Genomic DNA, 27,666 nt, shown 5'->3' on the forward strand with positions numbered 1-27,666 from the left:
ATATATATATATATAAGTGTGTGTGTGTGTGTGTGTAAAGAATATTCTACATATATATGGATAATATGTAATGATATATAGTATTTAATGAATTTATCTACATATATATGGATAACATATAATGGAGATACATAATGCATATTAAATATATCTACATATATGTAGATGATATATATGCATCTGTTACTCAACAGATAAAAACATATGGCCAATAGATTTTTGGTCAACGTATTTGGTCAATTTTTCATTAATAGATTTTGGTTATATATGGTGAATACATCTTATACTTGTTGAATAACAGTTAATACCTTAGATCATATAACTCCTCTAAGAGAAGGGGGAAAAAATGTCTTAAAGGATCAGTACAATCTAATTACAGTTCATTATTAGATAGTTACAGTGCAATTAGTTCCTACCAAATGTTAGAAATAACTGCCAGATTGAGATACAAGAATAAGCAAATTTGGACATAGAATTTATGGTACATTGAGGAAATAGTTGTATCAAATTAACCATATGCACACACAAAAAAAGTAAAATTCCAACTGCGACTGTGTTCAAAGCAAATGCTTATAGTGCTATGAAAGCCTTACTAGGAAATTTGGCTTGGTCATGGAGGTCAGTGAAGGCTACATGGTGATTGAGCTCAGTTCTGAAGAATAGGTAGAGTTAATAAGCCAGAGAAGAATTGAAGAGCAATTCAAGCAGAGGGATCAGTATCTACAAAAGCCTAGGATCGCCTTTTTCACTCAAATGAAAAAAGATAATCTGTTGTGGAGTATAAAGGGTAAGGAAGGAGTGTTGTGTGACATGAGGATGGAGATAGAAGTAGGGGACTCAGTACCTCTTTGTGACCATGTGTCCTGGTTTACCTTCTAAGTTTATACCTGTGAATGATAAATTATATGGTCACCCTATTATAGGCCATATTAATAAGTTTTGTTGCTATCTTAAGAACAGTTAGAAACTACTGAAGGGTTTTTAGCAGTGCATTTGGGGGGTCATGGACAACAGATTCAAATTTTTCATTTGAAATGCTCATTCAGGCTGTAGTGTGGAGGACAGACTGGGTAGCAAGTCTCAGTGAATATACATAGGTGAGTCATATGGCTATTGTAGTCATCCCTATAAGAAATAATGTACCTTGGAATAGGTGGGAATAAGGGAAATATAGGAAACCAGGATATTTGAAGAAGGTACAATTGAGAGGCTTGTGTGTGAAGGAGTAGTAAAGAAGATCCCTATCTGAATAGTGGTGCCATTCACTGAGAAGGGGACACAGGAAGGGAATGATCTGGGCATGTTGAAGTTGAGGTGCATTTGAGACCTATAATAGAAAGTGTTAAGTGGAAAAGTAGACATACAGGTCTAGAGCTCAGACAAGAGCTATCAGCTGGAGATAAGAATTTGATAAGTTGTCTGCTTTTAGACAATAATTAAAAGTAAATAAATGTGTAGATGAGATTGCTTGAGAGGGCATACATATTGTTGTTGTTGGGTACCAATCTGATTCATAGTGACTTTATGTGACAGAATAGAACTGTCCCGTGGAGTTTTCATGGCCGTAATCTTTATGGGAGCATATCACCAGGTCTTCTTTCTCCCAGAGAACTGTTGAGTGGGTTCAAACCACCAATCTGTGAGTGAGCAGCTGGGCACTTCACTTCTTGCTAGCAGGGCTCCTCAACAGAGTATACAAAGCCTACTGTTGTCAAGTCAATTCCAACTCATAGAGATCCTAGATGACAAAGTTGAACTACCTGTTTCCAAGTCTGTAAATTTTTATGGTAGCTGACTGCCACATCTTTCTCCTATGGAGCAGCTGGTGGGTTCAAACCAATGACCTTTCCATTAGCAGCCAAGCATTTTTTTTAATCACTGCACATTAGGACTCCTATAAGAGCATATAGAGGGGAAAAAATAAGAAGGTCTCATATAATCCACCAAAGTAAGAGAAGAATAGGTCTTTTTGTGACTCTAAAAAGTCTGATTTTACCCTTAGTTACATGACAGTTTACTGGTTCCTATTCTGAGCACAAGGAGTTCTGGTATGCCTAAAGCATTTGACTGCTAACCAAACCCATGGTTCAAACCCATCAGCCACTCTGCAGAAGAGAGATTGGGCAATCTATTTCTGTAAAGATTTACTGCCTCAAAAACCCAATGGGGGTCACTATGAGTCGGAATCCACTTGATGGCAGTGTTTTTTTTTTTTTTTTTTTTTAATTCTGAGCACGTTGGGAGCAAGGGTTCACTGACTCTTTCTTTTTCTGCCTTTAGGTAGTAATGACAATAATCTGAACTCCATCTTTTATGAGCACTTGACACAGGCCCTCCAAGAGTCCCTCTGTGGGGATTTACTTCTTGGTCGTTGGGGTAACTACAGCTCTGGAGATTGCTTTATTTTGGCTTCAGATTACCTCAATGCTTTTGTTCACCTGATAGAAATTGGAAATGGTCTTGTTACCTTTCAACTTCGAGGATTGGAGTTCCGAGGTAAGAATCTCTTAATTGTAAGAATTGTTGGGATTTCCTTGAGTTAATTATCATGCAAAGCTTAAATAAGAAGTCAATAATAAAGAGGAAGAATTTCATGCCTGGCCTGTTGAGTAAGAATTAAAAGCTTGTACCATTGACTGTGTATTCTGATATAAAAAATTGTAGATATCTGAGAGAATAATTACGTGAAACATATGATGTAAACCTGTGGTTTAGAAGATCAGGAAATTGCTTTCAATAAGAGGAACATTTCAGAAGACTGGGCTACTATGGGAAGCTCTGGTGGTGCAGTGGGTAAGGCATTTGGCTGCTAACCAGAAGATTGGCAGTTCAAATCCACCCGTTGCTGTATAGGAGCTCTGGTGGCATAGTGCCTAAGGCATTTGACTGCTAACCAGAAGGTTCAAACCCACCAGCCACTCCTCAGAAGGAAGGTTGGGTAATCTACTTCTGTAGCGATACTACCTCAGAAACCCAAGGAGAGGTCGCTATGAGTTGGATGTGACTTGACGGCAGTGCGTTGTTGTAGCTGCTCCATGTGAGGACAATGAGGCAATCTACCTATGTAAAGATTTACATAGCAGGCAAGTGTTTTATCCACTATACCACCAGGGCTCCTTTAGTCACTAAAGGAGTCTCTAAGTTTTTGCTTTTCATGTGTAAAATGGCTGCCTCATAAAGTGTGTGTTTAAATGAAATCATGCACTATGTGACTATGTGACTACTATTTGTGATTTTTGAGTCTACTTGAATCTTGATGATGTGATCCCAATTTTGCTTTTTTAAAAAATTTTTATTGTGTGGTTTTTTTTTAACATTTTATTGGTTTTACCTTCAACAATTCATACATATTTTTGTTTCATGCCATTGATTGCAATCCCCACTCTTCTTACTTCCTCCCTGAGTTTATTTTTTCCCTTCATACTTCTTGCATTCTGAGCTTTATCCATGGGGAAATGCTGCTCTTTTGATCTCATATGATTGATTGTTCTAAGGAGTATTACTTCCCTCATGTAATTGTTCACCTTACAGGCCTATCTTTTTAGATGAAAGTTGAGCCACAATTGGAGAATTTTGTTCTAGGCTTGAAGGTTGTCTAAGGGCCAAAATCTCAAGGGTTCCACTGATCTCTGTCAGACCAGTAAGCCTAGTCTTTTTTATGATTTTGAGGTTTTTTTTCCCATATTTTTCTCCCACTGTATCCAGAACCTTTTATTGTTGTCTCTTTCAGAGTGGTCATCAGTGGTAGCTGGACACCATCTAATTCTTCTGGTCTTAGTCGTGGAGGCTGGGGTTTCCATAGTCCATTAGTTCTATGGACTAATTTTTTCCATGGGTCTTTGATTATCTTCCCTTTCTTTGTTTACTGCAGATGGGAAGAAAGCAATAATTGCTCCTTACGTGGGCACTCACAAGGTTTTATGACCCCAGTCACTACTTATCAAAATAGTTGTAGAACATTGTCTTTATTGCTTAGGTTAGGCAAGTTGACCTTGATGTCCTCCAAGACTATGGTCCTGTGCCTTCATGCCCAGTTGATTCATTCCCTCAAGGTGTTTGCTTATGGCTAAGAAGTTTTCATAACTTTGGCCCTGTATGATCTACTGTATTCATGAATATATTTGCAGCACATAAAAATAATATGTGGAAATATCCTTTGTCAAGCCTGTATATATGTATGAGTGTAGTCCAATTGGCCCTTGACTACCTGTTCCACTATATGTCTATGTATGCACTCATAGATTATAGTTATTACTTTTATTTCAGGATTGTGTGTACAATAGTATTTACCTTTCTTGCCTTTAACCATTGTGCTCCAGTGCCTTCCTTGGCCTTGATCATTTTGGCTGACCTCTTTCTTATTGTCCATCATCTTCCCCTTCACCCAAGTTAATACATGTTTATCCTCTACTTAGTGATTTATCCCTTACGCTCCCACCCATGGTGATCTTGAAAGAATGTTTCTTTCTGTGTGTAAACATTTTCTTGACTTTTCGTACTAGTGGTCTCATTCAATATTTGTCCCTTTGTGATTGACTAATTTCACTCAACATAATATCCTCTAGGTTTATCCATGTTATGAGGTGTTTTGCAGAGACATCATTATTCTTTAACATTTCATAATATTCCACTATGTGTATATACATTAATTTGCTTATTCATTCATCCATTGTTGGATATTTAGATTGTTTACCTTTTTTTTTTCTTGTTACTGTGAATAATGCTGTGATGAACAGGGGTATGCATATATCTGTTCCTGTCACAGCTCTTATTTCTCTGGAATATATCCCTAGTAGTAGGATTGCTGGATTATATGGTATTTCTATTTTCAATTTTTAAAGGAAGCGCCATATAATTCCCACCATGGTTCCACCATTTTACAGTCCCAGTAGCAATGTATGAGGGTTTCCATTTGTCCACACCACCACTAGAACTTGTAGTTTTCTGTCCTGTTGAAATATGCTATTCTTGCTGGGGTGATATGGTATCTCAGTTGTTTTGATTTGCACCTCTTTAAGGGTTTATGATCGCAATCATTTCTTCATGAGTTTGTTGGCCGCCTGAATGTCTTCTTTGGTGAAGTATCTGTTCATGTCTTCTGTCCATTTTTTAATTGGATTGTTTGTCTTTTTGTTACTGACGTATTGAAGTTTTCTATAAATTTTAGAGATTAGTCCCTTGTCCTATGTTATTACCAATTTTTTTTTTCCCCTTGTGTGTAAGTGCTCTTTTTACTGTTTTGGTGAAGTCTTCTGATGTGCATAAATGTTTAATTTTCAGGAGACCCCTGTCATCTAGTTTGTCTTCTGCTACCTGTGTATTTTCAGTTATGTTTGATAGTGTATTTATGCTCTGGTAGCATAGTGGCTAAGACACTTGCCTGCTAACCAGACGGCTGGCGGTTCAAACCCACCAGCCACTCCTCGGAAGGAAGGTTGGGCAATCCTACTTCCATAGTGATACTGCCTCGAAAACCCAAGGAGGGGTCGCTATGAGTCAGGGCCGACTCGATGGCACATAACAACAACAACAACATTAGGGCCCTCAGATTTGCCTCTAGTTTTTCTTTGATGATCTTTATAATTTTAGGTATTACATTTTGGCCTTTGATCAATCTTGAGTTAGTTTTTGTATATGATGAAAGATACAGATCTTGTTTCATTTTTATACAAATGAATGTCTAGTTTTGCCAGCACTATTTGTTAAGGAGACTAACCCACTGCCGTTGAGTCAGATCCAACTCATAGTGACCCCTCCTTGGGTTTCTAAGGCAGGATCACTATGGAAGTAGATTGCCCAAACTTCCTTCGGAGGAGTGGCCAGTGGGTTTGAACCGCCAGCTTTCTGGTTAGAAGTCAGTTGCCTTAGGCACTATGCCACCAGAGCTCCCATTAAGGAGGCTGTCTCCCATTTAATGGGTTTCAACCCTTTGTCAAAGATAGCTGTCTATTTGTGGATGGATTTATTTCTAGGTTCTCAAATCTGTTCCATTGTTCTATGTGTCTGTTAAGTACCAGTGCCAGGATGTTTTGAGTACCATGGCTGTATAATAGATTTTGAGTTTGGGGAGTATGAGGCCTCCTACTTTAGTCTCCTTTATTTGTTTCTCTGGGGTCTCTTTTCTTTCCATATAAAGTTGGGGATTAGCTTTTCCATCATTCTTTAAAGAATGATGATGGAATCTAAATTGGGACTGAATTTTATCTGTAGATTGCTTTGGGTCGTATTGGCAGTTTCACCATGTTAAGTCTTCAATCCATGAGCATGGTATATTCTTCCATTTACATAGGTCTCTTTTGCTTTATTGTGGTAGTATTTTGTAGCTTTCTTTGTATAGGTCTTTTGTATCTATGATTAGATTTATTCCTGAGTACTTCATCTTGTGGATGGCTATTGTAAATGATATTTTTTTCTGATTTCCTTTCCAGAGTTTTCTTTGTTAGTGTAGAAGAATTCAACTGATTTTGATCCCAGTTTCTCAATTCATCAAAAGCTGAAGTTGCATGGTGGAGCCAATTCTTTGTGACTGACAGCAAGCAGTGATTAACATACTTAATGTACTTAAAAAAATGATTTATTCTGTTGTTGAGAATATAAGCGTACACTAATTCAACAGTTTCTATATGTACAATTCAGTGACATTGATTACATTCTTTGAGTTGTGCAACCATTCTCACTATCCTTTTCTGAGTTGTTCCATCCCTGCTAACATAAATTCACTGTTCCTTAAGGTTCCTATCCAACCTTTTGAGTGGCTTTTATCAAATTGATCCACATAAATAGATTTTGAAACAGCACAGTGCTTAAGGCAGACATTGTTCACTATTTAAGCGAAGAAGATTTTGGCTTGGTTTTAAGACTTCTGGAGATATGTTTTGTTTAAGGTTTAAAGATTATCTCAGCTGAATAGTTTCAGGATTTACTGAGGAAGTCTGGAGACAATGAGATTTTGAAGTTCTGTTCTACATTACCACCTTTGATCATCATTTCCCTATAGTATCTTTGATCAAAATGTTCAATAATAGTAGCTGGGCTCCATCAGTTTTTCTGGTCTCATGGCAAAAAAACAGTTGTTCATGGAGGTAATTATCCTCTTCCTCTTCCTGAGTCTGTTCCTTCTTCTGTTGCTGCAGGCAAATAGAGATCAATTACTGTGCCTCGGTTCCTTTCTCCCTTTTTATTCAGGCATCCATTCAATTATGTTTATTGAGAACCTTGTTTTGTCAGGTAATGTTCTAATGTTGAGATAAAATGGGCATAGGACATAAAAGATTCTTGCTCACATGAACTTTACTTTCAGTGAGAGATATGGAAAATAAACAAGTAAATAAATAAGCAAACTAATTACAGCATAGGAGCTCTGGTAGCATAGTGCCTAAAGCATGCTTGACTGGTAACCAGAAGCCTGGGGGTTCAAATTCACCAGCCACTCCTGGGAAGGAAGGTTGGACAATCTACTTCCATAGTGATACCCCCTCAGAAACCCAAAGAGGGGTCGCTATGAGTCGGGTCTGACTTGATGGCACATAACAACAATTACAGCATGGAGAAAATTCTATGAAGGAATAGGTTTTGTGACAGAAGTTTCCTCCAGAGGGTTAGAGTAAGGAGGTGTGACATTAGATAGGATGATCAAGTATCGCCCCTTTTAGGTAGGTGTGCTTAAGCCAAAGCTAGTGGAGGCAGAGGTAGTTGCCATGCAAGGACCAGGAAGAAGAATGTCCAGACATAGGAACTGATAAGTGCTAACCATGTGAGTCAGGAAAGAGGATTTATGTGGCTAGAGCTTAGTCAGTGTGCATGAGATGAGACTGTGAGGCTAGATGGCATGGGCCTTCATAGCTAGGGCAAAAAGTTTGGATTTTATTCTGTGTATAACAGGGAACCATTTAGGGGTCTCAAAAGGAGAATGACTGACTTAATTTACATTTTCCATAATCTTTCTGGCAGCTGCATGGAGAATATGCTGGAAGGGGTAAAGTGGAAGAGAGAGTCTATAGGAATTTATTGTAATGACCCACGTGAAGGATGATGGTGGAGAGAGAGAAATGCTGAGAGATTTTGAGGTGGAAATAACATGACTGGGTAGACAATAAGGAGATAGAGTGAGTCAGGCATGCTCCTAAGTTTCCAGGCTCAGGGACTGGTGGACAGTGGTGCCATTTACTGAAATAGGGAAACCTGGAAGAGGAACTAGAATTTTGGTCTGAGGGTGGAGGTGTAACCAAGAGCTCCATCTTGGATATATTTTTTTTCCAATGCCCATGATTCATCTAAATGAACAAGTAATTAATTGGACATATGAGTCTTGCTTTCATTCCAGAGGTGTTTATTTAGCATTCACCATATGCCAATCAATGTGTCCTGGGTAATGCACTTATTTTAAGTGATTGGCTGCTAACCAAAAGACTGGTGGTTCAAGTCCACTCAAAAGATACCTTGGAAGAAAGTCTTGGCAATCTACTCCCAAATATCACCTATTGAATGCCCTGTGGAGTGCACTTCTACTCTGACACACATCTGATTGCCATGTGTCAGAGTTGACTTGATGGCAACTTGTTTAGTTGTGTTATACATCAAGCACTGGGAGGAACTGTGAATACAGAAACCAAGGCTTCCTACCTGAAGGAGCTGACACCTCACTGAAAAGGAAAATAAGTAATGAACACTTGCTGTAGGGTGAGATGAGTGCCGTGATCACATCACATATGGGACACCATGCTAACTCTGAGGATGGCCATAAGATCTGATTGTGGTTTTCTTAGCAGAGTAGAAGCTATGGTAGAAAGGAACAGAAGGGCAGGCCTTTACCTACAAAGGGAACACAGGTGATGGCAAGAGGCACAGACTGACCACAGGTGGTTTCCAGACAGGTAGTTTGGAGGAAGTGGTCAGAGAACAATGTTAGAAAAGGAAGTAGGAGCCAGGTCACAGCTGTCCAGAATCTCACCATTACATAAGGGAATCTTTTACCCAAAAACAAATTGCAATTATTTCACATCTTTAACACCATTACTTGAAGACAAGGCCTTTGAGTTCTTTGGATGAAAATTTCTAATCATTAATTTTTGGATATTCATTCCTTTTAATGACATTCCTAGACAAATTTATATAAAATGCTAAATGTTTTTCTAGAGTAATAGGTTCCATGTTTAGGTATGTACTCTGCATCTTTAGAAATTTCTGGAATCCAATTTAGGGTGCTAATTTGAACAATGTTATTGGGTAGAAGAAGAATGATCAGATTCAACAGAACAATCAGAGAAGCTGTAATTTCCCTCAATTTGCCCAAATACCAGGAAATGCCACAGGATGTGGTGAAAACGAAGTATTTCCAATTCAATAATACAACACAATTGGCCTCCAAATTTCTGAATCTTAACTATTTTGAGAGCTTTTCTCTTTTTCCTGGAATTTGATGTAAGAACTTTTAAAGCTAACATAATTGAATCTGAGTGATAGCTTCTATCATGAGTTCTACAAAGCTTACAGCTTTTTTAGCAAACATAACCAATCTTTGAGCTTAAAGTATTTCCAAGTAAATTAGATTCTAGAAATTTACATTATTTTTTATATCCATTAACTCCTCATTACAAATGGGTATTCATCCTAATCTACTACGCTAAATGTTTTTTTCTCACCTGTGACACTTATCTATTTTAGTATAACAAACCACAGCAAAACTTAATAGTTTGAAACAACAGTAATTTATTATTATTGGTTGACACAAACAATTAATCACTGACTAGCTGAAAGGTTAACAGTTCAAACCCACCTGAGGCACTTCAGAAGACAGGCCAGGCAATCTGCTTCCAAAAGGTCATAGCCTTGAAAACCCTGTGGAACAGTTAGACTCTGACACATGAGGTTGCTATGAGTTGGAATTGACTCAACAGCAACCAACAACAACATTGTGTGTGTTGGCTGGTGGTTCTGCTGACCTCACCTGGGATCACTCATGCAGCTGAGTGGCTGGAAGGTCCAAGATGCCATGTTCAAGACTGGCCAGCACCCTGTTACCTTTTTTCTGCTCCATGTGTCTCTCCTCCTCCAGTAAGTTGGCTTCTTCACACAATATGGGGTCTCAGGGCTGCAAAAGTGAAAGCAGATATTCCAAGGCATATTAAGGCCTACCTTTGGAAACATGCACCCTGTTACTTCTGCCTTTTTCTATCAGTCAATGCCTTTTACAAGGATATCTTACATTCAAGGGGGTAGAAAAATAGATCCCATTGCTACTAGGAAAAGTAGTGCCATATTGTACAAGGTATGATCACAGGGAGGCGTGGTTTATTAGGGGTTTAATATTATAACAAAAATACTTGAAACTTCATCAGATGGAATATGGGAGGAGATTCATAACTGACAGAGATATGATCATGCATGTGGTAGAGGCAATTGTTAAATAAGGTAAGATCTCTATGGTAGTTAAGGTTGTGTGTTAACTTGTCTTGGTCTGGTTGAGAGTCTGGGCCGTTGGTGGTAGTTATTCCCCACGATGAGACTGGCAATCAGCTCTATGGTGGGATCTACCACAAGTAGCTGAGAAGCTGCTTTAGGGATGTGGGCTGCTTCCCTGTATATAAAAAGCAGCTTTGGGAATGGTCTCTAGTTTATGGCACGCTTGAACCCTGCATGTAGCCGAGTCATTGTTCAGCAGCTTGCCATGCCCTGCTAATCTTGGGACTTTCAATGGACTTGAATTAGTGGCCTGCCATGTTGTTTGATAACATTGGAACTGTGCCTTTTTACTTGTCAACCCTGGGTTTGTCAGCCTCAGCAACCAGCAGCTGTCTGAGTGATGAAAAATCCCAGCTTCAGTGGGCTGGGAGCAAGAGGTAGAGCTGAAGCCCGAGGTTGAGGGGCTTTCACTCAGCCCCTAGAGCCTGGAGCTTGGAACTTAAACTTAAAGCATCCAAACTGTGAGAGAATAAACTCCTATTTGTTAAAGCCATCCCATTTGTGGTACACTCCTGTCAGAGCAGCACTGTTGTTGTTGTTGTTATGTGCCGTCGAGTCAGATGCACTCATAGTGACCCCTCCTTGGGTTTCTGAGGCAGTATCACTAGGGAAGTAGATTGCCCCATCTTCCTTCCGAGGAGTGGCTAGTGGATTTGAACCGCCAGCCTTCTGGTTAGCAGACAAGTGCCTTTAGGCACTACGCTGCCAGAGCTCCCATCAGAGCAGCACTAGGTAACCAAAACAATCTCCTGAGAGACTGTCTCTGTTATTACTAGCTTACCTTCCTTGTGCCTGCCAACCCAAATGTAACCTGGCTATAATGATTATTTTGACATAATAATGATGTCTTAATAAAAAAAAATATCAGTTAACCTGCTGTAATACCATTCCCTCTTGCACAATACATTTTCTTTGACCTAGTTTGATGGCAGTTTGGAACACAGAAATATTAAAAGGGCATATACCTTGACAGAAGCGAAATTATACTTTCATTGCAGGAAGAATCCGGTTGTCCTAAAATGATTGTTCTGTTTTGTATCTCCTTGTAACACATAGTACAATTTTCCCACAGAAAATCCTGTTTTCTTTGACTTACTTGGGTATTTTTCTAAAATTTCTCTTCAACATTTTATTTTTCTTTCCAATTTCCTATTTTCCCAAATAACATATTTTGTTTTGGTCAAATTAAATCTACTTCAGCACTGTCTGAGGCAGACAAAATATAGATGTATTTGTTTTCTCTCTTGCATTTTTCCTGAAGTCTACCAAAACCATCAGTGGAAACAAAAGCTGTTCAACTGGAGTCTTGGTGAAAAAAGAGAATGGGTCAGCATAAACCCTGGCTTTTTCTCAGGAAATGAAAAGCAGCTTCATGGTGGCCATGGGGGAAAAAGACTCACTTGACTTTCTTTCAATGAAAGTGATACAACTGTATGTTTGTTAGTTGCAAGCTACAGAAGTCAACTCTAGATAATTTAAGCAGAAAGGAATTTTTGGAAGATATTTCATAGAGTACAGATCTCCTGAGAAAGCTGGAGAAGCAAGCATGGAGGCTATCAGATAAGAGCCAGGTCCAAAATCACACTGCATCAGTGATACCTTGAAAGGGGTCACTGGCACAGCTAATGGAACCAGGCACTGCCCACATCGTTGACACCATGGACCCTGTATCCTGTACACTGCTCCCACTACCGCTGCTGCCTCTGGACATTGAATAAGTAGCCCCTGCCACCATCGCCCTTCCTGAACTGGTTCCACAGGACCCATGCTTCTTTGTGGCATCAACTCATTGCTCAAAGTCTGGTGTGAGTGTATCTGATTGACAAAAGCAAGATCACATATTTTTGCTCTAGATGCAAGGGAGGCTGGGAATGGGTGTCTGACTAGTACCTAAGGCATTTGACTGCTAACTAAAAGGTGGGCAGTTCAAACTCACCAGCCACTCCCTGGAAGGAAAGTTGGGCAATCTACTTCCATAGTGATACTGCCTTGGAAACCCAAGGAGGGGTTGCTATGAGTCGGATCCAACTCAAAGGCAGTGACTACAGTGGGAGGTAGTCACTGCCTTCTGCCAATACTCATAATGTGTGTATGTTGTTGAAGTTATGCTAGCTGCTGCAACATATAACTCCCAAATCTCAGTGGCTGACACAATAGACATTTATTTTGCACTCACATAAAATTCAGTTGGTCAGTTGGAAGAGTGTTGTTGTTGTTGTTATGTGCCATCGAGTTGGACCTGACTCATAGCAACCCCTCCTTGGGTTTCCGAGGCAGTATCACTATGGAAGTAGATTGCCCCATCTTCCTTCTGAGGAGTGGCTGGTGGGTTTGAATCACCAGCCTTCTGGTTAGCAGTCAAGTGCCTTAGGCACTACACTACCAGAGCTCCTAGTTGGAAGGGTAGGGGTGGCAAATGGTTTCATTACACACTATCAGTGACCCTGGCTGATGAAGGCTCTATCTTTCTTAGAACACTGTTTCCTAGGTAACTAGGTCACCAGGGCTTCAATACCAAGCTGACAGTGAGTGGAGGGTTGCATCGAAGATTGTTCTGGGCCAGGCCTAAACCTGGGACACATAATTTCCTCCTCCATTCTATTGGACAGGATTGCTATAACTATAAGCCAAAAGAAAAAAACCAAACCCACTGCCATTGAGTCAATTCTGACTCATAGTGACTCCCTTTGAGTTTCTAAGGTGGTAAATTTTTATGGAAGTAGATTGTCCATCTTCCTTCTGTGAGGGGGCTAGTGGGTTTGAACCTCCAACCTTCTGGTTGTCAAATGCCTTAGGCACTGACAGGCTGTGAAATATTGATAAGCTGTACACTCAAGAGAAAAAGTAAAAGTCTGTGGTGAACAGCTAGCCTGTTGCTGGCACATAGTATAATTTCCCAAACATAGGAGTTTAGACCAGCATGGCCCAAAAGAATGATAAAGGTCTGTGGTAGTTAAGGTTGTATGTCAACTTGGCTGGGCCTGATTGAGTGGCTGGGCAGCTGGATGTAGTTATTCCCCATTTTCTGATTGGTAATCTACTGGAGCAGCTGAGTAGCTACTTTAGAGATATGGGCTGCTTCTAATATATAAGGAGAAGCTTTTGAAATAGTCTCTAGCTTATGGCACACTTGAACCCTGTGTCTAGCCAAATCATTGTTCAGCAGCCTGCCAAGTGACCCTGCTGATCTTGGTACTTTTTCAGGGTTTGAATCAATGGCCTGCCATGTGGTTTTGTACTGTTGGGACTGGGTCATTTTATTTGTTGACCTTGGGCTTGTCAGCCTTGGCAGCCAGCAGCTGCCTGAGTGAAGAAAAGCCTCCAGCTTCAGTGGGCCAGGAGCAAGAGGCAAAGCTGAAGCCCAAGGTAGGAAGGTTTCACCCAGTCCCTAGAGCCTGGCACTTTTAAGTTGGACATGTAGCCTCCAAAACTGTAAGAGAATAAACTGTTTGTTAAGCCATCCCATTTGTGATATATTCCTGTCAGAGCAGCACTAGGTATCCAAAACAAGGGCCATGGAACATTTTACTTATATTGACTGTCTAGAAATTAACATAAATTCTGCATCAAGAATACAAATTAAGGAAGCCACATTTTTCTGTTCTGTTCCTTTTAGATCATGCATCTTACATTAGAATTAAGTTTTTTTCTTGTTACCATAAAGAATCAGAATTGTAGTGCCCTTCTACTCTCACAAGTATTGCTTGCATCTTTAAGCCTTTAAGGAAAACATTGAAGGATGACAGATAAATCATCAGTTTTGAATCTAGGTCAAAGCAGCAGGTGATGTACTTTAGAAAGTCAACTATGTTGCAAAAAAGAAAGAAAGAAATGGAATCTCTTGGGTTGTAAGTCTGTTTAACAATCATCTGAATAGGAAGACTGCAGAAGAAAGGAAAAGGGAGAGTTGATTTATCGATTCAATCCATTTCTGTTGTGCCTTAGTCATCCAGGTGACCTAGGCTGATGGGTTACTTTATTTCCATTGGGAGAGGTGAATAATGAAGGAGTTGTCATAGTGCTGGCAAGAAGAGGAGTGAGGCAACTTGAAAATACTGTCTGGAAGGTGAAAGGCCAGGGTTGGAAGCAAAAATAAAAGAGCATTGTAAGGAGTCCTTTACAAGAAGAGTGTGAACTCAGGGCTAAGGGGAGAGCTCCACGGTGAACATGACAACTACTTTCAGAACAACTACAATGCCATTCCTTCACTGCATTGAATTAGTGGGCAAAGCTCATGGAAGAATCTCACGGTTAATTAGTGGTAGAGCCAAAGTAGCCCACATGACTATTATCTCTTAACCAGGACAACTTCTCTTTCAACCTGATCATTTTACTTTTTTAGCCTTTACATTATTTTGAAGAAACTTCTTTCATTCTTCCTTTGAGTTATTTGATTGACATTTATAATATAATGTTTATTTTGTTTGTTAAACAGTAGGTAACTGGGGTATAATGCTTTCTGTCACTTGCACAGCCTTTTAAAGACTTCATATCCTTTTTCCAATTGGAAGAAAAGCCCTCTTTATGTAGAATATTCAACAGAGCATAACATATGACTTGGCCTCTCAGAGCCTCAATTTCTTCATCAGAGCCTCTGTGTGCTTTCTAAGTTCCTTTCCAGCTTCGACAGCCCATCAGTTCAGGGAATGCTTCCACCATATGATATATTCAGGGTAAAGTTTAACTTCTCCTAGGGAGGAGTATACTGTAGGTTGAGTATAATTCCTTCATGGTAGGGAGGTGCTATTGGTGATTATCCCAGTGCCTGGGATCACAGCTGATATCAGTGGGGGAAGTTGAGCAGCTGCAGAAATCCTGCTGATAAAATTCCCATATATGGGAGACCAACACACCTCAGCATTAGTCCAACAGGTTGTGCTAGGGTTGGGTTTTAGAAGGAAGTGAAGATGTAGAGTGGAAGTATTTCAGGAAAAGGAAAGAGGAGGGATTGCTATAATTGGGAGTGAAGGAATCTGAAGGGCTGGGATGAGGCTGGAAGGATAGAGACCATCTATGGTAGTTAATCCAGATAATAAGAAAGAAGGTAAAGCTTTTGGCAAAGATGCAGGTAGGGGACAATGTTAGAGAGAAGGAGTGGGAATGGATGAGTAAATGGAATGGAGAAATATAGTATGACTGTTGGACAGCATAAAGAGTCTACTTGAGGTTAGTGATCACGATGTTAAAAGGAGGCCTGTTAAGGTTATTGCCTGTTTTTCTCTAAGCCACAATCAGCTTCATGGGGGCAGGCATGAAATGGGCAGAGTTAGTTACCCAGGATATGATTTATCAAAGTGTCATGAATTCAGGACCCAGGTGTTGATGTAAAGATGTGATAATGATCATAATGCTTGACCATGAGATTTAAGCTGAATGAGAAAGCAAGTGAAATTATAAGAGAGGTGATAAATACCATATGGGTATGACCAATGAATTGTGGATCCAGGAAGGGTACAATGATTGCTGAAGTTCAAATATTAGAGTAAATGAGCTGGAAAGATGAGTCATTCCTGAAGAGAAGATTATTTGGAACTGAGGCAGGGGATGAAGTTTTTGGCCAAGGTTATGAGTGGCTGAGGATGAGTGGAAGATGAGATAATCAGAGGGGAGGAGGTCATGGCCAGGACATTGAAGGGAGGTCTGTGTGGATACTGAAATACTCAAGAGTGGTGACAGAAGGAATGCTGGAAAAAGGGACAGTGAGCTAGAGCCAGAGTCTTCATGGAATGAGTGGGAGTGACCCAGAGAGACAAAAGAGTGCTACAAGGGAGGTGGTGGGTCAATAGTGAGAGAAGGGCCTAAAAGCATCAGTGATAAACAAGGACATATCTCCTGTCTCCAGACCCAGTTGTGAGAGGAAGAGGTGAAAGTAATTAGCCTTACTTGAGAGGGCTGCAAGGGAAGCCAGGTCCTCAGATTTCCACTGGGCACCAAGGAGAAGAAGAGACTATTCACAGAAGTTAAGGAACAGATCCTGAGCTTCAGAGGGCATGGTGAAAGGATGTCAAGAGTTTGCAGGGGTGGAGGTAGACACACTCCTTAGAATGATCAATCATGGGAGATCAGAAGAGAAGGATTTGCACAGGGAGATAGTTAAGGGGGCAGGAACACATAGAAAAGAAGGACACAGGGAAGAGGGAACTGCAGGGAGGAAATGGGAAAAGAGCTGTTACATTGTGGGAATTGCAGCTAATGTCATGAAATGAAATATGTATGAACTGCTGTATGGAAAATGGATTTGCTCTCTAAACTTTCACTCAAATCACAATTTAAAAAAAAAAGCTTTTGCAAGGGTGGGTGTGGGGTGATGGGCAGGTGGATTCAGAAATGTGATTCATAGATTCATAAAGCAACATGAAGATCAGACTGCAGGGAGGCCTGGGCTTTCCATGGCAAAAGACTTGACTGCAGCAGAGTAACATTCTCTCAGGGGATGATGCTGCAGCCCCATGGGTAGAAAGTTTAAGGCTGCTAAAATATAGTTTAGTTACACGTGCAAGTATACGTGCCAGTTTCATTATCCTCATTAGCACAGGACTGATGTATTTTTATCACAGAAAGATCTGTTTTCCAAAAGTTCTCCTAGGGGACACCTTAGGAAATACAAAAGAGTCATTTACCAAAGTGGGGATTTGTGAACCTCAAGAAAAACAATGATTTCAGAAATGCATGTTGCCTTTTAAGTGATTTTTGTCACTACATTTTTCTCTGCTTGCTTTTTCATCTCTTGATGTTTCCTTGAGATGACTGATACATTTATACATGTTTTGACAGTCTCATGCCATCAAATGTTTCTGATTTTTGCTTATATAGCAGTTCAAACAAGAGAACATAATCAGCGTAGATTGTTTTCTTTTACTTAAAACACAGTTGTGATGAAAGTTATGTTTGTTTTCAATGTGTGTATGTGTAGATAATTAATCCATGAGCTAAAGACCATGTGGCCACATGGTGGGTATTCAATAAATGTTTCTTGAAATATATTTGATTTTAGCAAACCAGGTAACAAAATAATGATTATCAATTTAAAAATCAAAGCTAGTTTAATTTCAGTATTCTTGAAATGTTTATCTATTCAGTTCTTTATGCCTGCAGAATATGAAAAAATCAGCTAAATTAGGCTCTATAAGCCTATGAGCCCCCCAAGTCTGGCTCATTGCCTTTTTCCTGGAAAGGAAAAAATGAGGGAGAGAGGGAAGGAGGAGAGAATATGAAAGAAAAGAACTCCTAATCATTTTTAAAAATGTAGTTGGCTGTTGATACTTAAAAATAAAAGTTAACCAGAATTTTCTTCTCAAGGCTAGTATGGCACCACATTTTTAGAACACTTTTAATGGATCACCTTCTTGAGTTACTGTCTTAGCAACTGCAAAAACTGGATAGCTTTTTGTAGAGTGAACATGGAGAGCTATGGCACAATTATCAGAATGTAACTACATGTTACATCAGGCCTGGAAAATATTAACAAATAGGGTTTATGTTCCTGCCTATGTGAAATATTACCAGCCATCTGAGTTTAGCTAACACCCCATAATCACTGGCCTGTGGGGACGTTTTTAAAAAATTTCTCTGTAACCTAATCTTATCTGAAGCTAATCCAACCTCAACCTTTATCCTAACTGGCTAATCTATACAGAGCCTTGCCTCTCCCACTTATCTTGGAACTATCTAGAATTCTCTCTTCTCTATAGCAACATTTGAGTCATTAGCAAGTCTTTAAGTTTTTACGTCCATATAGTTTGAGTAATCTGTTAAATCCCTTGGTTCCAAATTTCACCCACATAATAATAGATTCTCCATGTAGAATGTCTAAACACATATTTTTTTTCATTTCAAACTAGGGGACATATTAATGAAGAGACAAAACCATGCTTATTTAGGCAGCAAATAAGAGAATGAAAAGGGCTTTCTTGTTGCACGTTAACAGAGTCTATGTATTAATATTTAACACTCAAAAAGGAGTTAGTGGGAGAAAATGAAGATAATATAACTTTGAATTAAATATAGAATTAGTTTCTGACTCTTCTGAGTAAAGTTGAGTGCACTGGTTTTCTTAACTATAAATGGGTAGGAATAAGGGGGAAATCAAATCATTCATAGTGATAATTATTATATATTACAGTATTACTTATGCTTCAAATCTGTCTAGTTTTTGTTACAATGTGTACTAAGTCATTTGGTTGATTTTATCTTTTTCTGTAACCTAGTAGAAAAAAGTAATTCAGAAAACTGTAATTTGTGTGGTAAAATAAAATTACTGATTTTGAATTCAAAATATGTAACAGTTCTACTGGACAAATCACTTTTTAAACTTCATGCTGTCATTTTTAAAAGGGGAAATTACACCTGGTGGTGCAGTGCCTAAGGCATTTGACTGCTAACTAGAGCTGGTGGTTCAAACGCACGAGCCACTCCTTGGGAGGAAGAGTGGGCAATCTCGGAAACCCAAGGAGGGGTCACTATGAGTCAGATCTGACTTGATGACAGTGAGTTCAGTTTGGGTTGGAATCGGATTGATATGTGAATTAAATGATCTGCTATCAGAAAATCACTTTTCATGTGACACACAAATATAAGATGTTCTGAAATCAAAATTCTCTGAGAAAAACAATGCCATTTAATTTAAAGATAGTGCACGTATTTAAGGGAACTTTGGTGCCATAGTAGGTAAAGCATTTATTTGGCTGCTAACCACAAGGTCAGCAGTTCAAACCCAGCAGCTGTTCTGTGGGAGGAGGATGAGGCAATCTACTTCTATAGCCTTGGAAACCCAATGGGGTTTGGTATAAGTCAGAATCAACTAGATAGCAGTGGGTTTAGGTTTTGGCACCATATTTAAAATCAAGCTTGTCCAAAAGACCTAAGAAATAATTTCATTTATTTAGATCTTAAAGCAAATTGAGGATCCTTGAAATATAAAGTTGTTATAATAATTATATCTGCTCAAAAATTAAATATGGTGACACCAATGGTACAGTCTCCTCTCAGTGAGGAGCTGGAGATGGATGACCTGAATGTTCCTTCCTGCTTATGATTCTGTCCAGAGAATCAGTCAGGCTTGGGAAGGGCTGAGTCTCCACAATATGAAAGCTACAGAAATAGTTTGGAAAAGCCCCACTATGACCTTCTTAAAAACAATAGTCATTCAAAAATTCTTTAAAATCTTCTTTGACATTATTTCCTTTGGTCACAAAATAGCCCTTGATACAACTAGCTGGCAAGAGACCACCTTAGTTTAAATCTCCAGTCCTGGTAATATTTTATGGATGCCCTGTCTCTGAGTTCATCTCTAGAAATGGTACAATATTAAAAGTTACCATGGTACCTGTCTCCCCAAATGAGAGCTTGCTGGATTGAGCCACATTTTACCAATCTAGGGTCTCCAGGATGGGATGTGATTCTGGGTGTGTGAGGCCCAAACATCCCTGGACCTAAGCTCAAGAATGTCCAGATCTGCTGGCCTTCTCCTTTGGGTGCCAAGTAATCAGGAGCTGTCTGAGCTGGTGTTTCTCAAAGCATCTTGATGGTGACCTCAGAAGGAAATGTATTTTATATAATAACCCAAAACACACATACCAAAGTTATGTATCTGTAAACCAGAGTCCCAGCGTGGTACAAATTATTAACATGCTCAGCTGCTAAGTGAAGAGTTGGAAGTTTGAGTATACCCAGAGATGCCTTAGAAGAAAGGCCTGGTGATCTACTTCCAAAAAATCAGCCACTGCAAACTCTATGGAGAATAGTTCTGCTCTGACACCCATGGAGTCACCATAAGTCAGAGTCAAACACTTACTAGACTGTATCAATGCCTAAGCATAGTCCAATCCATTTCTTAGGGATTGGTTATATTTTATGGGTAACCCCTGTTTCCTTCCCCCTTTTGTTCCTCCATACAGACTTCACTGCTCCATTATAATAGGTAAAGCACAACTCAGCGCCTGAAACACTGAGCTGATGAAGGTTGTGGCTGTTTTCAACCAGCTAATACAAATGTCTATAAAGTTATTTTAAGACATTAATAATGAGAAACATTTAAGTATAATCACATTGATGATACTTTGGATTTCTCGTATTCAGGTTCTTTGTGATAACAGTGAGTTGTTATTCAAAGTACCCTCATCAGATAAGGAGGAAAATTGAAGGGCCAAGAGGCTCAATCTTTAAAATGTGTTGTCCATTTTAGCTTTAATGTGTATATTTTTGCTGGAAGATTTAAAAGCAAGCCTGTGTTTTCTTTTAATGCAATTTTTCCTCTGCAGGGGGCATTTTTAAAGTGTTTCTTTGAAATCTTCATTAAGTCATGGCCCCAGGATTGCTATCATTTTCTCTTACCTCTTGGTAAGCAGGGTTCACCCCAGTTCCAGACCCCCTACTTTATACCTGAAACTGGACTGTGATTTCCATCACTGGCCTCATCCCCCTTGACTCTCTATGACTGCAGGAAAATCTTTTTTTAGTTGCAACTTTCCTGATATCTTCTTCGAACTTATAATCCTAGTAGTCTGCCTATTACATGTAGAAATAAATTCAAAGACAGAGAATTAACAGGAAGTCAAGTCCTTTTCCAGAAGGAATCTAAATCATCAAAACTCCCTGAATGTCACTACCTCCTCAAGGCTCCTCTCTCCAGCCTGGCTTCCAAATAAGGAAGGCTCTTCCCCTAAGAGTTTGTTTTGGAATTAAAGGCCCTTTTGGCTGAGTTGGTTGTCACAATGACTAATGGGTTCTTATGGAATTAATAACTTTCTGTTTAGGTGTCTATCCTCTGTTGGCTTCCCATCTCTTATAAGAGAATGCCAGCTCTATCTACCTCCATCTTTGCTGACCATCAAAACAGATATGTCCACATTTGACCAGCTATACTGAATATCAACACTCCCCTGTTTGCCAGGGAAATAAATTAAAATTCATTGCCACTAAGTATACAATAATTATCAAAACCAGGTAGAAAGAAGGGTTTCCTGAAAAGTGTGAAGTCTTCCATATCTCAAGAGTCTTAATGAGTTACTCCAAATCTCTGGAGAGCCGTATACCTAAGGGTGAGTTGTTTGAGTGACTTATAAAAATGCCTTTTTTTTTTTTTTTTTTAATTGCACTTTGGCCATATTTATACAGTGTGAAATATTATACATACCTTTCTGACTTTGTGTTTGTGCTTATGGTGCAGTGTCATTAAGGGCAGTGTTTGCCATCTTGCACATTGTACTCTTCACAAGGATCCTGGGAATATCATGGTGTCTTTGCCATAAATAGCTATGATCTTTCTTGACAATTATTTTGTTTTTGTCTTAAGAACATAAGAACCATTTGAATTTTCTTTATGCATTGGCTACTAGAAAGCCCAGAACTAAATCTATGGCCTATCTTTAGCCAATGTGTAAGACATCATAGAATGCAGTTAGGACCACAACAGGCCTTTGTATTCTGTGTGCCTTTTTCAGATTGATTCAATTCCTTTGAAATAAGGTGGGAATAAAACAGGTATGGTGAACAGTGCTCACAGCAGAATGGAGTTTTTTACTTTGGAGACAAAAGAACAGGTAGGAGACAAGGTCTGGTGGTCAGAAGAGGGCTGGGGAGTCACACAGCAATGACTGTCCTACATTTTGGCCACACCTAGGAAGTCCACAGATATCCTATGTGGGACAAGACTTCTAGGGTCTCTTCTACTAGATACTCACTCAGTTTAAACACTAAATTTCCACAGCTTTAATTGGGCAGTCTCATCTATCTACCTGAACAAAAAGAATTCAAGATTTTCTCAAAAACTCATTTAAAAAGTATCATTGAATGTCTTCTATGTCCCACTGGCTTAGATCATAAGAACATAGTGATATAAAAGATCCCTGTTTTGGAAATACCAGACAGAGAGAGCCCCTCCTGTTCAGCATTCATCTTTCGAGTGATGTAAAAGGTCTCTGTGTGTGTTCCCCAGCCACCACTTTGGAGGGAATATTGTCTATACTGTGTCAGCCTCACTGAGAAGAATTTGTGTCTTGATTTTCATTTGAACAACACAATTAGGGTATTTTCAGGAATTAATTGCATTTTGTTACTTCCATATTCTTTTACAATGTGATCCCAAAGTCTAAATCTTTTGTTTCTGAGGTTATTTGAGACACCTCACCCTTACTGCCCAACCTATGTATTTAAACCATAAGCAGTGATGATGTGTCTATCAAGCTTAAACGGTTCCTCATGACAAGCTCTGTTCCTTCAATTGTGATTTCATTAGTGCAGAAATGCACTGATTCTTCTCACTTATTTGTGTTAACTGCTCATTTCACTTGGAAAAGTCTCCATCTTCTCATATACACATAGATGCACACAAATGCACCCTTCTCAGTTTGTTTGATGTGAGGGGAGTGGGGGGAACAACTACTGAAAGCTCTAATTTTCAGCTTCACAGTATTAATGCAATAGCTGGATGGATGAATGGAGGAGGAAAAACTGAAAAGAAATCTGAATTTTAAAAATAAAAATATTATGTAGTAAAAATGTGTAACACAAAATCTGCCATTTTAAGTATTTTCAGTGTACAGTTGAGTAACATTAATTCATTAATTACATTTACTATGTTGTGCATCCATCATCACTATTTTCAAAAGCTTTTTATTACCCCAAACAGTAACTCAGTATCCCTTCAGCAATGAGTCTTCCCCATTGCCTTCTCTGTAGCCCTGGTAACTAGTAGTAAACATTTTTACTCTTGCCTATGCTAGATAGCTCATATAAGTGAGATCATGCAATGGTTGTCCTTGTGTATCTGATGCTTTTCACTCAGCATATTTACAATATCCATCCATGTTGTAACATATATCAGAACTTCATTTCTCTTTATGGCTAAATAATATTCTATTACATGTATCTACCACATTTTGTATATCCATTCATATGCAGGTGGATACTCCAGATTTTTGAGGCATGTCATTTAACCAGTTTTGCTTATCTCTTTGAGGTGAAAATCCTCCTTTAAATTTCTTTCTTGTGTTAGTTCCAAGAACTAACTTTTTCCCATTGGAAGAGAATTTCTTCCTAAATTATATTATTAACATACAGCAAATCACAGTTGTTAATATGTTACTGTGGTGTGAGACGGTCCCACACCACTGAAATCTAGCACCTGTAGTACTAGAGCACCAGTGAGAGGATCAATAAGGAGACTGTAGTCATCCATCACTCTGAGTATCCCAAGCATGCTGTCTGAATCACTCACTATTTACAGTCCAACTATGTATTTCTCTGTCTCTTCACCAGAAGGAAGAAAAGTTTTATGTTGAAGAATGAGATGAGACTTGTGAAATATTTTAAAAGTATGGTTTAAGCTAAGACCCATTTGAATAATATGTATCACCCACAACTACTCACTCACTGCTGTCGAGTCAATCCCAACTCATAGCGACCCCTCCTTGGGTTTCCGAGGCAGTATCACTATGAAAGTAGATTGCCCAACCTTCCTTCCAAGAGGTGGTATAGAAATTGTTAAATGGGAACCTATTTGCTGTGTAACTTTCACCAAAAACTCAATAATATATTTTTAAAAAACAATAAAAAGTAAACATTGTGGCAAAATTTAGACATTTTTAGATAAACAAAAGCTGAGATAATTTATCAACAGCTGACCTCTTATACAAAATATTAAAAGAAGTTCTTCAGGATGAGGGAAAATGATACCAGATGGAAACTTGATTCTACACAAAAGAATGAAGATTATCAGAAATGGTAAATATATGAGCAAAGATACATTTTTTTTCTTTTTAAAATTTCTTTAAAAGAAATTGATTGTTTAAAGCAAAAGTAATAAAAATGTACTGTGGAGAGAATGAAGAAAAAATTGGAAAAATTGAAAACAAATAGCAAGATGGGCAACTTATACCGAGGCATATAAATAATCATATTAAATGTAAATGAACTAATCACTGCAAGTAAAAGGCAGAAATTATCAAACTAGATTTTTTAAGAAGTTATTTTCAGAGACATGTAAGTTCTCTCCCCATCCAGAGGAAAGAAGAGTGAAGAAAATAAAAAATTCAAAGCAACAGTTAGTCCAAAGGACTAATGGAACACAGAAACTACAGTCTCCACTACCCTGAGACCAGAAGAACTAGATGATGCACAGTTACCACTATCACCTTCTTTGTTTGGGACCACAGAAGACCTGGACAGAGTGGGATTAAAAAGATAGAGCAAAATGCAAAATATAAAAAAGACCAAACTTACTGGTCTGATAGATACTGATGGAATCCCTGAGACTGACCTTTAGATACCCTTCAAATCTGGAACTGAGCCTACCCAGTGGGATCACTTTGCAGTCAAACAGCAGACTTGCCTATAGAGTGAACAAAAACACTTACGTGGAATGTACTACTCAGAATGACCAGCCATACACAAAAGGGCAGCATTTGGCCCAAAACAAAGTTCAGGAGGCAGGAAAGAAGGGCAAATGAAAACAGGGAACCCAGGGAGAAAACAGAAACAGCACTGTTATGTTGAGAGAATTGCATCTAATATTATGAGACAAAATGGGTATAAAGTGTTGAATGGGAAACTATTTGCTCTGTAAACTTCCACCCAAACCATGATAATAAATAAAAAGGCATGGATAGATTAAAGTAAAAGGAAGAAAACTGGATTATCTGTATTATAGCAGATTTCAAGATGAGGTGTAATGCCAAAATAAAAGAAGGACATTTCATAATCATTGGAGAGTCAGTTCATCAAGAAGACTTAAATGTGCATGTACCTAAATACAGAGCACAAAAAAATACAGAGCACAAAAGGCAAAAACCTACAGAATTAAAAGGAAAAACAGACCATACAATTTTACAGTGAAATCTGTAAGAGCTGGAACTCGATGGGACTGCCTTGCTTTTCTGGATCTCTCACAGGGTGCAGTCTTACAACTTTTCTATTGCTCATTTTAATGGAAAATATTTTACTTTCCCTTCTCTGACAGGTTTCTGCCTTACAGTTTCCAGCTTCCACAGGTTTTACTGTAGTTGGATACATCAATGTTCCATTCTCATTAACTGAGAACAAGTACACAAACATATCAGTAAATATATAGATTATTTGAACAACACCATTAACCATTTCAACCTAATGATTGATAGAACTCTACCTTTACAGAAGAGTACAGATCCTTTTCAAGAGCACAGGGAACACTCACTGTGATAGACCATATGATGTGTCATAAAACAAGTCTCAATAAATAATAATATAGTGTTGCTTCTCTGACAACACTAAAATTAAATTTGCAACTAATAAAAATTAATATCCAGAAAAGCTAAAATATTTGGAAAATACTTCTAAATGGTCTATGGGTCAAAAAATAAATAGGTAAATTATAAAATAATTGAATTGAATGAAAATGAAACACAGCATATAAAATTTGTGATCTGAAATAAATGAAATACTTAGGGGAAATTTTAAGGAGCTCTGGTGGGCACAATGCCTAAGGCATTTGACTGCTAACCGGAAGGCTGGCAGTTCAACCCACCAGCCACTCCTCAGAAGGAAGTTTGGGCAGTCTACTTCCATAAAGGTTTACTACCTCAGAAACCCAATGGGGGTCCTGATGAATCAGAATCAACTCGATGGCAGTGGGTTTGTTTTTTGGTTTAAGTGATTATATAACAAGACAGTAAGATTCAAAATCAAAGCAGAGGTTGGCAAACTATGGCTCATAAAGTAATAATGGCTTTTATATTACTAAAGAGTTATAAAAGAGAAAGAGAAAAAAGAAGGAGGTGGTGGAGAAGGAAGAGGAGAAGAAGAGAAAGCAGCAGCAGCAAGACAAGAAGAAGGACGAGCAGCAACAGAGACTGCATGTGGCCCACAAAGCCTGAATTATTTATTCTCTGGTCTTTTGGTGGAAAATTTTGTTACTCCTTGACTTATGCTTCCACCTCATGAAACTAAAAATAAGATGAAATTAAATCCAAAGCAAGTAAAAGGACTGGAAAATAAACAATAGAGAGAAATTGATGACACTAAACATTGGTTCTTTGGGAATATCAATAAAATTGACAAGTATTTAGGCAAACTGAGCAAGGGAATATAAAAGGAAAAAGACACAAACTACCAATATCTGCAGTTAAAATGAAGACATCATATCAGATACTGCAGACATTAGGAAATGAAAAGGAAATATCATAAATTTTATGCCAAAAAGTTAGGTGGAATTAAAAAGTTCAAAACTACACTGAAGTCTGAGTGTTAAAACCATACCTTAAACTAAATATATTTGTCTTGTTGTTGATGGTGCCATGGAGTCAATTCCAACGCATCGCAACTCCATGTGTCACAGAGTAACTGCCCCATAGGGTTTTCTTGGCTGTAATCTTTACAGACGCATATCTTCAGGTCTTTCTCCTGCATTATTGCTAGGGGGGTTTGAACTACAAACAACTGAGTGAAAACCATTTGCACTAGCTATAGACCATTAATACAGATCCAGTGAAGGTTGTAATTATATATCCCTGTGTGTTGTGCTTATGTGAAGATATTTATTTGTTTCACATCTGCCTCTCAAAGACTATCTCTATTTCATTTCCCACTCTATACGGAGTTCCTTATACAATAGCACACAGTAGCCACTAAAATAAAAAAAAAAAAATTATTTGTGAATTAAAATATATGTAAATCTTTTTTAAAAAGTGGAAAAAGACAACTTTTCAAAACTCATACCAAAATCTGAGTAGCCCTATATCTGTCAAAGAAATTGAATTTTATAGTTAAAAACAAAAACTGGACACAATGAAAATTGAAAGCCCATTTATCTTATCTACTGAATTCTGTTAGACATTTGAACAAGTATTACTATGAAGCTTATTTAGTTACTACCAATCTTACTTAATGGCAGAAAATAGAAGAGAAAACACTTCCAATTTATTTTATAGAGCCAGCATAATAAGCTCAATGCTTAACTCAGACAAAAACACCCAAGAAAATAACTTAAATATACAAGCAACTATTCTTAACAAGGTAAAAGAAAACCAAATTCAACAACATATAAACCTTAAAAACTCACTGCCATCAAGTCAGATCCAACTCATAGCCACCCCACCTTGGGTTTCTGAGGCGGTATCACTACAGAAATATATTGCTCAACCTTCCTTCTGAGGAGTGGCTGGTGGGTTTGAACCACCAGCCTTCTGGTTAGCAGTCAAGTGCCTTAGGCACTACACTACCAGAGCTCTCTAC

The 27,666-nt window shown here is 38.5% G+C and overlaps 1 protein-coding gene across 1 annotated transcript in view; it reads left to right on the top strand.

The window, feature by feature from the left end:
* Positions 1-27,666, top strand: part of PCNX2 (pecanex 2) — a 688,168-nt gene that overhangs the window by 529,803 nt on the left and 130,699 nt on the right. Inside the window, exon 24 of the mRNA XM_007938510.1 lies at positions 2,281-2,496. Coding sequence (XP_007936701.1) covers positions 2,281-2,496 — 216 coding nt within the window. The remainder of the gene's footprint in view (positions 1-2,280; positions 2,497-27,666) is intronic.

This window comes from Orycteropus afer, unplaced genomic scaffold, assembly GCF_000298275.1.
Source record: "Orycteropus afer afer isolate SDZICR_OR568_19922 unplaced genomic scaffold, OryAfe1.0 scaffold00050, whole genome shotgun sequence".
Lineage (NCBI taxonomy): Eukaryota > Metazoa > Chordata > Mammalia > Tubulidentata > Orycteropodidae > Orycteropus > Orycteropus afer.